Here is a 17,036-nt window from a genome sequence, read left to right as displayed (position 1 = left end):
CTCTGCGCGATCAACCTCTCACATGTTTAAGCTGCGGGAGATTTCACTTGTCATGTTTGCATAGTAAGCTAACGATTAATAAGACGATGTCAGAGGAATTGGTGCACAAATTATCATCACTCACAGATCAGTGCTGTCGCTCTCTATACACAGTTCGCGCGATTGCAAAGTGAAAGCAAAAAAACAAGCGCAAATTCAAACGCGACTTCAATATGTCGCATATTGACAGTGGCTCACCGATGCCAATGACATAATTACCCAGCGACATTTCCGAAAGAATGCAAAAGCATTGACATATATTTTTCCTTCCTACAATAGCCCGACGGGCAGGGCAGAGATAGATTTTGGTACCCCGACTGAAAAAATCGCTAGCACCGGGACGTCGGGCTAGCGATATTGCGAGCCCTGTATCTGATTGAGGAATCACTCATCTTTGGAAAAGAGAGTTTATTACAGAGAAATGTCTCTTTCCAAAATAAAAGCTATACTATCCGCTTCTTCTGGGCTATATTCTCAGCAGCATATTAAACAGCTATCTAAATGACTCGGCTAAAGTTAGTAGCATGCTTGCTTGTTTTTTTTCTGCTTCCACTTGTCTTTGCACTAGGATGATGTCGGCGTAAATGTGCAGTCATATTCGTTGTGTTCCCACTAGTGCTTTCAGGTTAATCTCGTTGAAATGACCTTAACGCCACAACACGGCAAATCTCCGTTAACGAGCTACTGCCGATCGCCCCGTGCATGGGGCTAGACGGCCAACACGTTAACAAGCTAACTGCGCTAACACACTAGTTCCCACCCATGTAATTGAGTATTGCATGGCACATCCAACATACTGTTTTACTTTAGTCCATGACTCGCTTACCTTCAGGGTCATACGTCACATGAAAACCAAAATAATTCCAAACACCAGATCTGAATGAGGGTGGGGAAGGTCCATGTTACAAGGAGAGCTTAACTTCTGTCTCGCTAGCTTGCCCTGCGCTCTTCCTTCTGACGATGCTGTCTGTGTTGAGCGCTCAGTGAATCTGCGTTCGACTACTCCGCCTAGGCTGCACTGTCGACCCTAGGCGGAGTAGTCGAACGCAGATTCACTGAGCGCTCAACACAGACAGCATCGTCAGAAGGAAAGTTGATAAAATAAATTACAAATTTTGTATTGTTCGATACATATGCATACCGAACCGAAAGCACTGTATCGAACGGTTCAATATCGATACGAATATCGTTGCACCCCTATATATATATATATATATATAAATTTAAACTACATAGTGAAAAAACAGACATTTTCTGTGTTTTAACTGTTATTGTTACTTAATACACTATATGTCTCACTATATGAACATGACCTACTTTGAAACGCACAGGGTGGGTGACCTGTATTTTTCCCGGGATGAAGCTGATGCAACTCCACCACGCCCATATTTCATAATCAAGCATCTCCATTGGTCAGAGACTCCGAGTATGTCTGTCGTGATTGGTCCTCTTTGATGTCTGCTGCTGCTCTGAGCTCACATGTGGGCTGAGAAGAAGGAAGCCACGTTGACACAAAAAAACTGGTGTTTTTTGTGTGTTTTTTTGACACCGGGAAAAGGCGGTCACATCGACACTTTATATCCATCAACGCAGAAACATCAGTTGGAGCGTCTGGATAAGGTATCTTAGCATGTTTAATATGTATCCGCCATGTTTCTCAGTCATTTATGGGTGTAAATCTAGCTTAAAAAAAGTTAGCTGGGAAGGGAGCTCAACGGCTAGCTAATGGCTTTATCATTTCAATAAGGATAACGCTTCATAGATTAACGCCCCCTAATAGTTGCTAATTGGTTGTGTAAGTCAGTATTTAACACTGAAAACATGTGAAATCGTGGTTTACGTGGATTTGTACACTGCAGACACAAACTCAGTGCCTTTAGCTCCGTGCACATTCAAATAAAGGCTGAGAGTATTTGTATGATATACGGCATTTAGATAGGTTTTATTTAGATGTAAAGCTCACTGTAAATCAGTAACTGCACTCATATCCTGCTGGAGTCAGCCATGGGTGCTGGAAGAGTGTCAGATGAGTCTTTGGCCATCATTTGTTGTCCGGGCCAGCTCCAGGACGTTTTCTCTCTGCTAGTCAGGCGTAAAATGTGAAAAGTCTGGTGGACTGAGATGACTCTCCCCCCTCCTCCACTGTAGGATAGAAGTGCCACATCATGAGTGTTGGATTCATTGGAGCGGGCCAGCTGGCTCATGCACTGGTGAAGGGCTTCACTGCTGCAGGTGATATGAGTCTTTTAGCTCTTTTTCTCCACTTTGTCCATCTTTCTTGTGACTCTGGGCCTCAGTAAGGACTTATTTTACAGCTGTTATTTATTTCTCTGCTTCCACCTGTCACCAGGTGTGATCGCCACCCACAGGATTACAGCGAGCTCCCCAGACACAGACCTGCCCACGGTATTGGGGCTGAGGGTGAGAAGTTTCCACATAGTTATTGTGATATCACCTGTCCTTCCCCGCCTCTTCACGTCTTAACATCTGCAGTTTTCATGACAAGTACCCCTGTCTTTTTTGCTCTTTTCCTGTAGAAAATGGGAGTGAACCTGACAACAAGTAACAAAGAGACCGTCAACAAGAGTGATGTGCTCTTTTTGGCTGTAAAGCCCCACATTATCCCCTTCGTTCTGGATGAGATTGGGCCAGACATTGAGGACCGTCATCTCATAGTGTCTTGTGCTGCAGGTGTTACCATAAGCTCCATAGAAAAGGTGAGCATTGGTCTCTTAGTTCAGTTTTTCATTTAAAGGGGCTGTACCAGCACTAATAAATAGATATAAACTAAAATATGAATAATGTTGCATTAAAATCGGTATTTACAGCATGTTCTCTATGTGGATGATTGCATGTTTGTAATTTTCCTGGGAGTAAATTTAATAGAGAGACCATGTTTTGAGTTAGGTTTGATAAAGTAGGTCTTTGTTGTACTTTGAAAGGAGGAAATGTACACACTTAAATGCTCCAAATGTGTTTTACATCTCCTGACTTGTTTCTTGCATATCACTAAGTTAAATTAAGCTGCTCTGGTGTGATTTCAAACACGTCTCATTTACTGACATCGCCTACATTTCCTATTAATTTTACAGAAGCTGCTTCAGTACCGCTCAGCTCCTAAAGTCATGAGGTGTATGACAAACACTCCAGTGGTGGTGAAAGAGGGAGCAACAGTGTATGCCACTGGGACACATGCAGAGGTAAAGAGGGATGAATCGCCTTGTGTTTATTGTCAGAAAAGATAAGATGTATGATCAGGTAGTGGGATTTCAGCTTTATTTTAACCCCATTAACATACATTTTGTCACTGTGGCATTTTTATCAAGGTGGAGGATGGGAAATTACTGGAGCAGCTGATGGCCAGCGTAGGCTTCTGCACGGAAGTGGAGGAGGACCTCATTGATGCTGTCACCGGTCTGAGTGGCAGCGGACCTGCCTACGTAAGTCACTTCGGGGGTGGTTTTGTTTCCCGGAAGGATGACTGTAAAGTCTGATGGATCCAGGTTTTGGCTATTACAGTGAGGCCTGGCACAGATGAAATAATCTGAGTAATCCTTCATCCTAAAATAGACTACATTGGAGCCTGGTGCAGAATTCATTCATTAAAGAGGACCTGTTATACTCATTTTCTATTCTAGCCCATTATGACTCTGCTAGAATAGGTTTTTGTGCGTAAAAATGTTTCTATGCCTCCAAAGAAGTTTTAGTCTTTCCCAAATAGAAAATCAACAGCAATCTGATAAACGTAACCTTTAAAAAAAAAAAAAAAAAGTTATTCTTGTTTTATTTGCTCAAGGTTAAATACATTATCTCCAGACAGCCAGTAGATTTCAGGTAACAGTGACATCTTGACTATATGTGGACATGTGATGCATATGTCGGGTGTGAGCCCCCCTAAGGACAAGCTTGAGCCAGGTAAAGGGGTTCGGTTAATTATTAATCAGTTATTCCCTTTAAACTGTGCTTTTATCTAAATCCTCAGTTCACCCACTGTCTGAAAGGAGCCGTTTTAGATCCCTCTTAGTTAAACAAAATCTGGTATTCTCATTTCCAGATCTCTATTTCTTTCTTATGGGACTCCAAGTAGTAATAGTTATGCATGATGGAAATACAAAGTTTGTTTATCAGGCCCTCTGTACAGTCTAAAAAAAAAAAACCTCTTAGCTTCTGGGCTGAACTTTTGTAATCTGTATATAATCAGTATAAAACCAACCAGACAGCATCGGCCGCTGTGCCAGACTGAAGACACAAGTGTACGATCATGTCAGTTTTTATCGCAATTTCAGTTATTTATCAGTACAGATGCTTAGAGATTTACACATTATACAGAGGGAGATGTTGCAACACTTTGAAAAGATGAGACTTCCTGGAACCAAAAACAACTTTGAAAAGAGAAAAAATGTATTTGGTTCCAGGTCTGACTTCCTCCCCTTTTTTATACCACCAATGATGTCGAGATTTTGTACTATACTACAGCGAGTACTCGCACCCTCAGCACTGGTATTTATGATACAGAGCAACATCACTGTAAACATAACACCTTTTTAAAAAGTGTGTTATTGTTTTATTTGCTCGAGCTCCACTCCAGCTCCTCTGCAACCCTGAACTGGAGAAGGAGAAGAAAATTGATAGATGGGTAATAGATCCCCTTTAAAATTTTGCAGCATCCTTCGTCTTACAGTGTGTCTTACGAGGAATTTATTTATATTTTTATCAAACCACCCTCTCCATTTTGCACTCAGAGCTACTGGGATTTATGTGGATTGATGCAGGAATGATCTGATACGCTGTATTTTTCGAAGACTGGTTGCTATTACTTCTGTTTATCTTCAGCTGTCAGGCTTCACAGCCTGGTCTGAAACTAATCATTAGCCTTTGATAAATTATTTAGTCTATAAGATGTCAAAAATAATGATGTGAAGCGTTCGATTCATGACAGGATGTTGAGAAAAGTAAGCACTTCTTCATAGATGTAAGCAGAAAATGTGTCTTTTTCTGATTAGGTTGATTCAAGAACACATTGTTTTGGCTTCGTACCTGCTAGTCACGACTGTACTGACTGTTTAGAAACCTTTGCGTGTTCACTGTTTTTCAGTGACTGGTAATATTGTGCACATGGTCTCAAGCTTGAGGTCTAGATAAAGGAAAAAACATTGGCAGGTGTGTATGTATATATCCTGTCCATATAAAGGACCTTTCGTGTTTGTGCTGTTGTGGTATTTTTGGGCAGTTTTGTCATATCCTGTCCTTGGTAATTACCTGTAGTGCCACGAGTGTGTTTCCAAATTTCAGTCCTCTTTGCTTTCGAAAATGTCACATCAAATTTCGTGTGTAGCAGGCCGATGTAAGCACTGGTGGAGGAAATCAAGAGTAAATGTGTCTTTGGCTGATGTCTGCATAGAATCTGAGCTTTAGCAGAGATCTTGTAAGAAAGCGGACTTGAAAAATCCTGACTTGATATCTTTTCAGATTTTCTTTTTCTTCTTGAACGATGGTGTTGGTGTTAGAAGTAAAACGTTCATGGGGAAAGAGGTGTTTAAAAACTTTTGTAGATGTTTTGTATTAGATTTGAGTGTTGATTCTTTACAAGCAGTTTAATTCCAGTGATAAACAGAACATAAAAGCTTTAAAGTTACTTCCAAAATGAGTCACTAGGGGCGTTTAAAAAGGCATGCCTTTGGCACGACTTGCTTGTAGTGGGACTCTGGCTTTGGGCAGGTATTTCTAAATACATTTGAAGGGCTCTGAGGACGGTGCAGCACCGTCCAAAGACATACAGGTTGATTGATTAATCCAAATTGGCCATAGGTATGAATGCGGGAGTGAATGTGAGTGCGAATGGTTGTCTGTCTATGTGAGTTAGCCCTGCGACAGACTGGCGACCTGTCCAGGGTGTACCCTGCCTCTCGCCCTGTGACAGCTGGGATAGGCTCCAGCGACCCCCATGACCCTGAAAAGGATAAGCGGAAGCGAATGGATGGACGGGCTCTGAGGATTATTTTCTTTTTTCTGTGCTGGCTGTTCAACAGCATATTGTAAAAACTAGTTCTGGGAGAGCATTTACTTTCCTGCCTCACACTAGACATATTTAGTGGAATGTAAAGAATAAAGGAGAAGCATAAGAAAACTAATCAGTAGCTTAAATTGATCTCTACCCTCACTTGTAGTTTGTTGTCCGTCATTGTTTCCTTCACGATCCAAGAAGTCAAGGCAGATGGTTGTGTCTCCCTGTTATTCATTCTGCTGTTAAAAGGGAGTTCTTCCTCCCTACTGTCGCCAAGTACAACTCACAGTCGATCTTCTTACCTTATATTATAATGCACCTTGAGATCACTGTTATGAACGGATGCTGCAGGAATAAAACTGAATTGAACTGTGAGGAAAAAATAACATTGTGCAGTGCAACTATTGCCTCATGTCTTCTATTGTTGTGGTGCTGCTGGCCAGTTTAGACCTAGTTGGATACATTTCTGCCTCCCAAAAAGATTTTCCCATGGCACTGGATGATTTGCAGATGAAGCTTGCAGACTGTGTCCACCAGGATTTTATTCCGTCCTCAACTTTTTCTGCGTACCGTAATGTAACATTGTATTTCTCAAATCTGTTGAAATGTGGGGTGGCTCTCAAAATAAGCCAAGGGAGGAATGGCTCTGGTCTGAAACGGGCCAGGTGATGTTGAATTTTTGTGATGGGTTTAGATGCTTTAAAGACATGTTGATGACTTTCTTGTTGCTTAAAATAATAGAAAATGTTGTGTTTATACAGGCGTTCACAGCCCTGGATGCTCTCGCAGACGGAGGAGTGAAGATGGGACTGCCGAGGAGGCTCGCTGTCAGACTTGGAGCTCAGGCCCTGTTGGTCAGTAGTGCTAAATCTGTGTGTCACATTCAGGTCTCTTCTGTTGCACTTATTCTAAATATTAAGTTTCCTTGATCTGCTACGCTGCATGTTTGGAGGCAACAAAATTATTAAGCTTGAGTTGCTGTTTTCAGTGCATCCAGCAATTTTGCCGTCTGATAACTGCTGACTTTTGTTCAACGAAAAAATAATGAAACCCAAGAAAAATAAACACCTGCGGGGCACTCGGGCTTGCCAAAAGAGGAGGAAAAGAAGAAGAAAAGGATCAATTTTGATCCTGCAGCTCTTTTTCTGCAGGGTCTGCACAAATTTTAAATTGCTCTTTTTAACATTAAACTTAAATGTAGTTTGATTCTGTTTATACGGCGCTGTTGGGATGTGATTAGGCTTTGGCAGTTTATCAGAGACATTACTGGAAATTACTCATTTCAGTTTTTGTTATCATGGCAGTTGCTTCAGGCTTCGTGTGTGTGTGCGCTTACAAGTTAGATGTTATTATGAATTGTTTTCTACACATTACTTGAATGGGCTGCACAGATACATCTGTGGACTCATTTGGCCTTTTTTTAAAAAAAATAAATAAAATAAAAATGTATCTTTTTTAGCCCTTTAGTTGAACAATAGCATCCACAGTTGATTTACTCGAGGATAACTCCTTAGTCTTTTATTGAATGGGCTAACCCATCCAATCTCATGGTTTTGTTTTGGGGGTTTTTGGTGGGGGGGGGATCTTTTCACCGCTGACTCGCTGGCGGGGGGCTATTGTGTCGATATCATGTAGCTGCTTCTTCACCCCATGTTTGGATGCGCTCCATCTCCTTTGTTTTATATTGCAGCTGGCAATGAGCTCATTTGAGCTCCTAACCAGAGCTTGGTTCTTGTGCTGTTACCCTGAGCTTTGTAAGGCTGCACAGCAGAACAAGGACTGCTGTTGACGTATGCAGCACCAAGCCGATTGTATTCCAAGTTATGTATTTTTGGGGGGGTGAGTTGTTGTTGTTTTTTTGTTTTTGTTTTTTTTTGTTTGTTTGTTTTTGTAGCCGTTATTGTACAGAAAGTAGGGACAGAGCCGGGAGGAATGACATGCAGGGAAGAATCAAATCCCGAGCCCCTGCAGCATTTCAGCGTACGGTTCGCTCACTCAACCACGAGAGTTAAAACGACACAGAGTTTGTGTTGAGCTGAAGAATTAGAGACAGTTCTTGGATTGATGGGTAATGGATATTGCTCTTTTTTTTTTCCTTTTTTCTTTTTTTTTTTTTTTTAAGTGGTGTTAATTTGTTTCTTACTCAGTAAATTAAGAGAAATGGTAACCAACCAATCATCCAAGGTGTCATTCAAATATTCGCTTTACACCAGCATGGTGCCGGAAACCTATTTGGCTGGGGCCATCAAATCTGATTCTGCATTGCATACGTGCTCCATTTACAACAGAAGTGACACAGGATAAAACAGATCAGCAGAATTTGCAAACAATAAGTGAGAGAAGACGCTGAGAAGCAGGAGGTTAAAGCTTCACAACCCCTAGTGGCATACAGAGCAACTTTATTATTTGAGCTACGCCTCAGACTTTATTCTCTTGTCCATGCTCTATAGAAATGGATGCCAACACCTGCACTGTTTCTGCAATACCTCCTTTATTTTTACATATTTCTCATGTTCACTTTCAGGGAGCAGCAAAGATGCTGCTTGAGTCGGAGCAACACCCCGGCCAGCTGAAGGACAATGTGTGCTCACCAGGGGGCGCCACCATCCACGCCCTGCACTTTCTGGAGAGCGGTGGCTTCCGTAGCCTCCTTATCAATGCAGTGGAGGCTTCTTGCATCAGGACACGGTGAGAAAATCAGAAAGTCGTTAAAAAAATGTAAAAATTGCAACTGTATATTTCTCAATTGACCCATTTTCCCATTCACTCCACGTTTAGTCCTGACTCAGTTTTGTGACATTTTAAATTGTGTGTCTGTCTTTATCCTTTAGTTATAGTTATCATGGCACACACAGACAACCTTTCATTTTTAGTGTACTCGTGACATTAGTATTTCTCTTGTCCTCGCAGGGAGCTGCAGTACCTGGCAGACCAGGAGCGCATCTCTCCAGCAGCGATTAAGAAAACCACATTGGACAAAGTGCTGCAGCAGCCTGGAGTCACAGTCGGTGGAGTGGCTAATGGGAACAGCAAATCGGGGCTGAGCTTATTCAATAATCGCGGCTCTGGGCTCAAGAAGAAGAACTGAGTACACAGAGTGGCAGACACACACACACACACACAAAGACACACAAACATGTTACAAGTTTAAGTGTGCCGGCACGTGCACATGTGGACCTTCATGCTGTACATCTATTCAGCCATAGAATTTCAAAGACAGACTCAGGACTGCTCCGAAATCGAATCCAAATGACTTTGCAAAATTATTTATTGATACTTGATTGACGTGCGGACAGCGGACCTCTTGATGACATCGCCACATTACACACAAGCACAGGTGTGCTTGTGCACGCTGCTCACAGTTATCGCCTTATGTTGTGATGTGGGATTGCTGTATGCATACACTCACTGAAGAGCGAAAGTGCATTAACAATCTGTCTGTCTGTGCTTTAGCTCTACGGTCTCTGGGGCTGTTAAACGGTAATGACCCAGTGGGCCATCATGAGGTCCTGGTGCACGCCAGGCAGCAGATGGTTGCAACATCAAGCTGTTAATGTACGTCTTAAATGTGTGTCTTTAAAAAAGAAATGAAACCATGTAAATCATCATGTACCAAATAATTATCATTTCTCTTTGTCTGACAGTGTTACGAAGACTGAATGCAGATGGAACAAAAATGTTAACTTTTTTCTTTGTTGTCTGTCACATATAAACACTTAAGGACGTTCAAAGATCATTTCAAACTGTTATACCTCTGACTTCAGCATTGCTGTGCTTTATAAAACCCAAAGGCACTGATTAATGTATTTTTCTTTTTTTTTTATGGAGAACAATGTGATGTTCCTATATGGACGGGCAACAAGAAAGCTTAAATCATCTACACAGTGCATCACAGATCATATGGATTATATGACGGTCCTGTTTACTTCTGTATTGCTCTCTGAATTTTTACCCCCATAATGTTACATATAATGTCTATTTTACCTGGTGCATCAGCCACTGAATTGGTATGCAAGTCAAAAAGTTGATATTAAAGAAACAGAATCTGTTTTCTTTGTTCATCCTCTTTTCTTTTCTCTTTTTTTCCCTTCCCTGTTTCCCGAACGCCATTATGCATGTTTCATTTTTATAGTTTATGCTTATGTCCATTAGCTGGTAATTAATGTGCACCCTGGCCTCCAGATGGCGTCCTCTGATCAATGTGACCCATTTAAGCGCGCCTGTAAAGATCAAATTACCGTCTTCACGCTGCTGCCTGTTAATAGAGGCTTAAAAATCAACCTTAATATAGCATCAAATATAACTAAACCACCTCCCTTATTGGAAAAGAGCATTAGCTGTAGTGCTACAATTACATGTTTTATACAATCTCCATTCTAAACTCTCCCCGTGTCGCGTATCATGTCCTCTCGTAGGTCACCGCCTTCTGAATTCTTTCCCAATCAGATCTCTGTGTGGTAAATTTAGACCTTGTGTGTGCTTTAAATAATGAGAGGTAGACCGGTGTTTCCTTGCTGGCCTCGAGATGCATTGTGATTGGTTGTTTGAAGAGGAAACGCACTCCAATTTTAGACACCTTCTGTTAGCAAGACTTATGACCAAGGGGTGGGGACGTGGTTTTTCTCTCCAGATTCAGTCCTCGTGTGTCCTTAGTCCTCGATGAGATCAGAGACATGAGTGGGGTGGAGCAGGTGATGGTAGGCTACTAAAAGTACCACTTAAATCTACGGAGGACCAAAACTGCCAAAATAGAAAAATAAATTCTCAGTGAGAAATAGTTTAAGGATTAAATGTACCAGATATACACAAAGCTATAAACTTAGACATGAGTTTATTCAAAATATATATTTTTTTTTTTTTAATTTTTTTTTTTTTATTCCTATTTATTCTATTTATCCCCTTTGTATATTTTATTTATATTTGTCTCTGTATTTATATATGTGTGTGTGTGTGTGTGTGTGTGTGTGTGTGTGTGTGTGTGTATATATATATATATATATATATATATATATATATAACAGTTCTGTAACTGTAACTTCGGTCGTTGCTGTGCTTTTTTTGGAAGTCGAATTTCCCAGAGGAACCCACCCGAGGGATTAATAAAGTTCTATCTTATCTTAAATGTTGAATAAATTATTATTTTCGAAATATTTTTTTTAATGAATCTCAACATTCTAAAAGACTATTACTGATTTATGAATGTGTAAATGTTTAGTGTTTATTGATGTGGAGCTTGTTAGATTGATCAGTTCAGTGGTTCCCAGCGAAGCGTCTAACCAGAAAGCGGTTAGCTCTAGGAGGTCATGAGATATTCTGTAACAGTTTATCACCCAAAAATCTGCATCACTTGTCAGATTTCCCTGTATTCAGAGAGTGGCGCAAGCCCTAAACTGAATTCACTTTTCGTGCGCGTTATTAGTGTATTACTCATTTTTTCTGCCTGTGTGTGTATTTTGTGAAGTTCTAATTTACACTGCTGTTAGTAACCGGGTTGGTTATTAGTTAAATGAATTGACCTGTGTTCAGAAATTGGATCACTCTTAGACGATCCTCCCAAATAACCTCAAACTCCCATTTGTGCTTTTTCTAGTGATTCCCCCCCCATACAACCAAAAATGAAGCCTAGTTAATACTCATAGAACTGGAGTTACGTCCAGTGACTATTTTTCAAGCAGAATTTCTTTACAAAATATTTGTTTTTGATGGATGATGCTCCCATACAGACAATTTTAACCAATAAATAAATTCTACACTCATCAGTTATTTTATCAGGTTATTCAGCTGTTCACCTTCTTGTTAACACAAATATCCAATCAGCCAATCACATGGCAGCATCTCAATGTATTTAGTTATGTAGACATGGTCAAGATGAACTGGTGAAATTCACATCGGGGCCATGTGGGTATTAGATGCCTCAGTTTTGTGTTGTGTTTTGTCCTGCAGGAGCTAACTGGAGGGTAAAAAGCCTCATAAGTTCTACACTGGCCCAGTGAGCTCTGTTTTAAAAGATTACTCCTTCCTGCAGACTCTTACCACCGGCTGCTTTTTAGTTTCTTTCTTCTGTTTTTTGCAGACACTGCTACTCATCCATACATTCTTTGCATCACTGTCTTGCTCATAAATGCAAGTTCTTATAAGTCTAATAAGTTTTTAAGTAAATGAATTCCCATGTTTTTAAGTCTCGTCTCCCATTCCTTGTCACAGTCTGTAAGGTCCACTGTGACATGAGTCAAGCATGCATAAATATAACAGTGAGTGACCAAAATAAATTAACTCTTTGGCTTACAGAGATTTTCCACAAAGAAAAAAAAATGAACAGGGCATTATTTTCTTTGCCACCCAAATGTAAGTAATGGTTTCAGGCTGGAAACCCCTAGAAAAATGTTCTTGCATGTGCTAATTTGCCCTGCTTAGTAAATCTGGCCCTAAATATCGAGTTTTGAATTAGCTGATAGAAAAGGGCAGAAGTTCAGGTGCATTTGGGGAAATTAAGAGACAGTAGCTACTGCAGACTTCAGGTCTATAAAGTACTTTTCCGATTTTTGGGCCCATCACTGCGCTCCAGGCTGCTACATTTTGGATTAACAAATGGCACTTTGTGTTGGAATGAGATAGGCCTGTGGGTGTATTCAGCCAATACACAGGTGCATAATGGCGAAGCAAAATGATGGAAGAAGGGTGATGGTTTGTGAAGAGCCATGTCCTCATTATAATTGAACAATTTATAGCTGTTGTAGGATTAGTTTATTTTCCTTAAACTAATACACACACCAGTGTCCCTTGATTAAATTGCGTCCCTCATGCTCTCAGCGGACTCTGGCTGTTTATTTGTGCGTGCAATGGTTTTTCTCTGCCGCTGAAGTGTCTTGGTAATCCCTCTTTTATTCCGTAAGGTTATTCTCCGCTTGCTCCCGCCGCTGTCCGTTAAGATTAGCCATTCCTGAAGAGACTTCCATTTGCTTCTCATTATTAGACTTCTGTTACCTTTCGTTGGTCGGGCGGCTTTCGGCGGCTCTCTTCCACCCAAGGTGAAGAGGATGTGCTCTGTGTCAATCATCTTGACACTGGCTGAGGGTCTAAGATGGCAGTTCAGTAGTAGTTAATCCTGAGTGGAAAGTTTGTGCATAGTGTGTGTGTATGCGTGTGTGCGCTCTCGCTCAGCATGGGATTTCTGTCCACAGGTAGGCCAGATGCTACCTGTCATCCCCATTCAATCAGTGTAATCACTGACCTTTGCAGTAACACGGTTGTTTGCATATTGTGTCAAGGCCAGGAGGAGTGCCAGAAACCAAGAGGAGTGGATAGATGGAACAAACATTCATTTAATCCTCTCCAAAATGATAAACTCACACAGACAAGCGAGTAAATAGGTGTTTGTTTTTCAAGTTCCTCTGTTTTTGCTTTCTGTGTACTCAAGTGTGGTGTCAGCAATCTGTGTGTGGAAGTGTGTGTGTTTGTGTGTGATCTGAGAGCTGATACAGTATCAGCTTTGTGCAGCTGTATGGTGAAACGGCCCCAGAAAGAGGAAACACTGGCGGTTATCACACAGCCAGTGAATCTGCAGTATGGGCTTCCCTCTATTGCCAACTTGCAAAGTACAGAGCGAAAGGATTCCTGGAAACGCTGACCTTTATTTACCTGATACTTATCAAGGAATCAGACAGGTGCACAGGTGTGTACATGATGTACCAAAAGCATTGATCAACCAGCTTTTTAGCACCCTCTCTACGGTTTTAGCAGTATTATATAGAAGTACACTTATTTGTTTTTCATGTGTGTTGTTCTCATTAATAGCTTTCATATAGAACAAGAAGGGTAAAAACAGATAAAAATGAAAATAATCAAAATTACTTCCAATTTTACTCTCACCCTGTGGCTTGCAGGGTTGTTGTTTTTTTCATCTTTCCTCTCTTCAGAAGCTGAAAAAAAGCCCACTCCAATCCATTTTCTTCTGCTTATAAAATTCAGGGTTGTTGGAGGTTCTGGAGCGTACCCCAGTGATCACGGGGCAGGAGGCAGGGTACACCCTGGACAGTTCGTCAGTCTGCTGCAGGGCTGGCACAGAGAGACAGACAACCATGCGCACTCATATTCACACCTACGGTCAATTAACCTAACATGCGTGTTTTTTGAACTGTTGGAGGTTTTTTGTGCTCCCACTGTCAAGACTCTCATTCTCAATAATACATTTCAAAATCACATATTGTGAAAGCATAGGGTTAGCAGTTAGAGGTAGGTTGCTTCTTACAACTACTTAGTCATGGTTAAATTCATGAGTTAGTATAATCAGTTACTTTCCACCACTAGCTTTGTGGTTCAGGCGTTCCGTTTTTGTGTGGCTCCAAAACCAGTGGAGGAGCAAGTAGGTAAAGCTTTTAATTAAATTAAAAAATAATGAATTTTCATTATGCAGACTAGCTTATTTCACACAAAATATACATATAATAATGCTGGATTTGGATTAGCATAATTTTAATATTTTTTACTAAGAGTGGGGCTGCTTCGACATATAATGAGCATTAACACTGTGTTTTTCCTTGATATCCTATACAAGGGCTCACATTTTCGTCAGCAGTCTTGGCATGGGTAGCTCTTAAATCAAATTCTACACTGACCTCATGTATATATTAGTCATTTTCATAACAACTCACCCCCCACCCCCCATTATTATGTTCACTTTCAGCAGCCTGGTAAAGATTTACTCCTCAAAGGCCTGTGCACGGCCAAGTGGAAATAATCGGTCAATGAATATGTAATACCAGCTATCCCCTATAAACTGAGTGGCATTATCTGGAAATAGGCTGCTAATATTGGCAGAGTGCTTCCTTGTCTTGCATGTGAAGTCGTTAATTCCTCAGAAATGCTAATGGATATTGATATACTAATGTACATCAGCCCTTAATTTTGTTTGTACTGTAAGCGAGGATTGGTAGCTCATGGCTGTTTTATGTGTTACAAAACAGGGAAGGAAGTGTTGCATGACTCTGACTACTGGCCAGACAGGTGCTCTTCTGCGGAGCAGAAAAGAGACAAAATCTCATGTGAGAGAGGCTAATATTTTAAACAGTGCAATTTATTATGACTTGGTTGATGGAAAAGGTGAGCCAGCGTGTCCAAGATTGCACTAAAGTAAGCATCAATGAAATCTTGAATTGTCAAAAAATAAATCCTCATTGAGTATAAGTTACACTCAATAAGAAATAATGTTTATATTACAAAAGTTTTGTTTTTCCAGTTTCATGGCTTTGCATGTCGTGGCCTTTTAAAGGTGACATGGCAGCAAACCATTAAAAAAAGCAACAAAAAACTGCAAATCACTACAGTTAGAACTGGATATTAAACACATTTTAAAAATACTTTGCTCTTCTAGCCCAATATGTGTAGCACTGCAGTCAGTTTCTCTAGAAATTAACAAGCTAAGTCATTAATAATAATGCTGTGTCACATTGACACATCCTTTTTTTTTTAAGAAGAAGAAGAAAAAAGAAAGAAGAACAAGTAAATGATTGTGATATGTCCCCATGAGGACTCATCACAACCTGTTTGAACTACTGCCTTAGAGCAAGCATTGCTTGCAAGACCATCAAGTTAGGGACAAAGAGACTCATTAAGAGGCATCATCATCACCATCACCATCATTTTGTCAAATACTATCGTCATGTGCAATATTAATTTGCTAATACAAGGCATAAATTTGAGAATTTTACATTGCGTGGTTCTCTGATACACACTCACTGGTTATTTGGTCAGGTCATTTGGTCATTTAGGCATGCAGTTGTGGTCAAAACAAACTCCTAAAGTTCAAACTAAGCGTCAGAATGGAGCAGATAGGTGGTTTAGAAAGGCAGTGAGTTCACTGTACTCAAATGACCTCTGCGGTCACCAGATCTCAATCCAATAAAGTGCCTCTGGGATGTGGTGGAATGGGAGATTCACATCATGGATGTGAATGCAGCTAACAAATCTGCAGCAACTGTGTGATGCTACCATGCTATCGTGGACCAAAATCCCAGAGCAATTTTTCCAGCATCTTGCTGAATTTGTGACATGAGGAATTAAGGCGAAGGTATTACAAGCTGGTACAGGGTGTAATTTATTAAATGGCTGGTGAATGTGTAGCTATAAGCATGTTAATTACCCCCTTTCTTCTTTATCTTCTTTAGCACCTTACAGAATAGTGAACTAATTTGAGTGTATTTGGTACATTTTGTTACACATTCGTGCGTTTTCAAACTGGGGAAAAAAATAGAGAACCTCTTCTAAAAAGTGGCTGTATTTTGTAATTTTCTCTTTTGTATTTCTCTCTTGCCCAGGGATGTCAAAACCACATACAACACACTTTGATCTTATGTGGACCGGACCAGTGAAACTCAACCTTTCTCTCAGTATACAGAAATTTAACTACAAATTTAATCAATTAGATATCTCAATATAAGAAAATGAAGCAGAATTTAAACGGTATGTCTGAATTCTTACATGATGAAAAAATGCTGCTGTAGTAAATCTGTGACTCTTTGGGCTTAAATTGTACGAAGTAAATGTGTGAAATACAGAAAACTATAATTTAATTACTTTGGGGTAGTATAAAAGGCCACGAGGAGGTCTTTATCGGTAGGAGCAGTGGGTGAAAACGTGTACATAACTTTTTTCAAAGCCATCCAGTGTACAGAATTGAATTCTTTGCCGACCCACTCTGGCCGTGGGACCTTATGTTTGACAATCCTGCACTAGCTTGTAACATTAAGGTATTTCATAATTTTTTTAAGTGGGTAAATATTTCGCATTGAATTCTTTATTTTAATCTCTTTGTTTACCCGTTTTCATACCCTAGTCCCTATTTCAGCTGCATGTTCAACACAAAGGGGTAAAATTCCTAAAAATACACAACATTATTAAAAATAAATGAGTCATAAATGTGGAGGGCACTGTCTTTCACTTGTCGGGTGATAAATTTCCATTGCCTCTCAGAGCATCGCTGCTTTAGTGTTAGATG

General features: G+C 40.4%; 1 protein-coding gene across 1 annotated transcript; it reads left to right on the top strand.

Annotated features, from left to right (window-relative positions):
• Positions 1-1,504: 1,504 nt before the first annotated feature.
• On the top strand, positions 1,505-10,092 carry pycr1b (pyrroline-5-carboxylate reductase 1b). Its single transcript, XM_086296616.1, has 9 exons — positions 1,505-1,659; positions 2,188-2,271; positions 2,390-2,460; positions 2,577-2,756; positions 3,132-3,239; positions 3,366-3,479; positions 6,805-6,897; positions 8,568-8,731; positions 8,954-10,092. Exons 2-9 carry the CDS (start codon positions 2,205-2,207, stop codon positions 9,129-9,131), a joined length of 975 nt encoding a protein of 324 aa, XP_086152742.1. The 5' UTR covers positions 1,505-1,659; positions 2,188-2,204; the 3' UTR covers positions 9,132-10,092.
• The last annotated feature ends 6,944 nt before the right edge of the window (positions 10,093-17,036 follow it).

This window comes from Aulonocara sp. 'chitande type north' Nkhata Bay, linkage group LG6, assembly GCF_057382095.1.
Source record: "Aulonocara sp. 'chitande type north' Nkhata Bay isolate Kocher_YH1m ecotype deep benthic linkage group LG6, A_spYH_male_GT1.1, whole genome shotgun sequence".
Taxonomy (NCBI): Eukaryota; Metazoa; Chordata; class Actinopteri; order Cichliformes; family Cichlidae; genus Aulonocara; species Aulonocara sp. 'chitande type north' Nkhata Bay.
The sequence above is the reverse complement of the archived record's forward strand: the minus strand, read 5'-3'. Positions and strand labels throughout refer to the sequence as shown.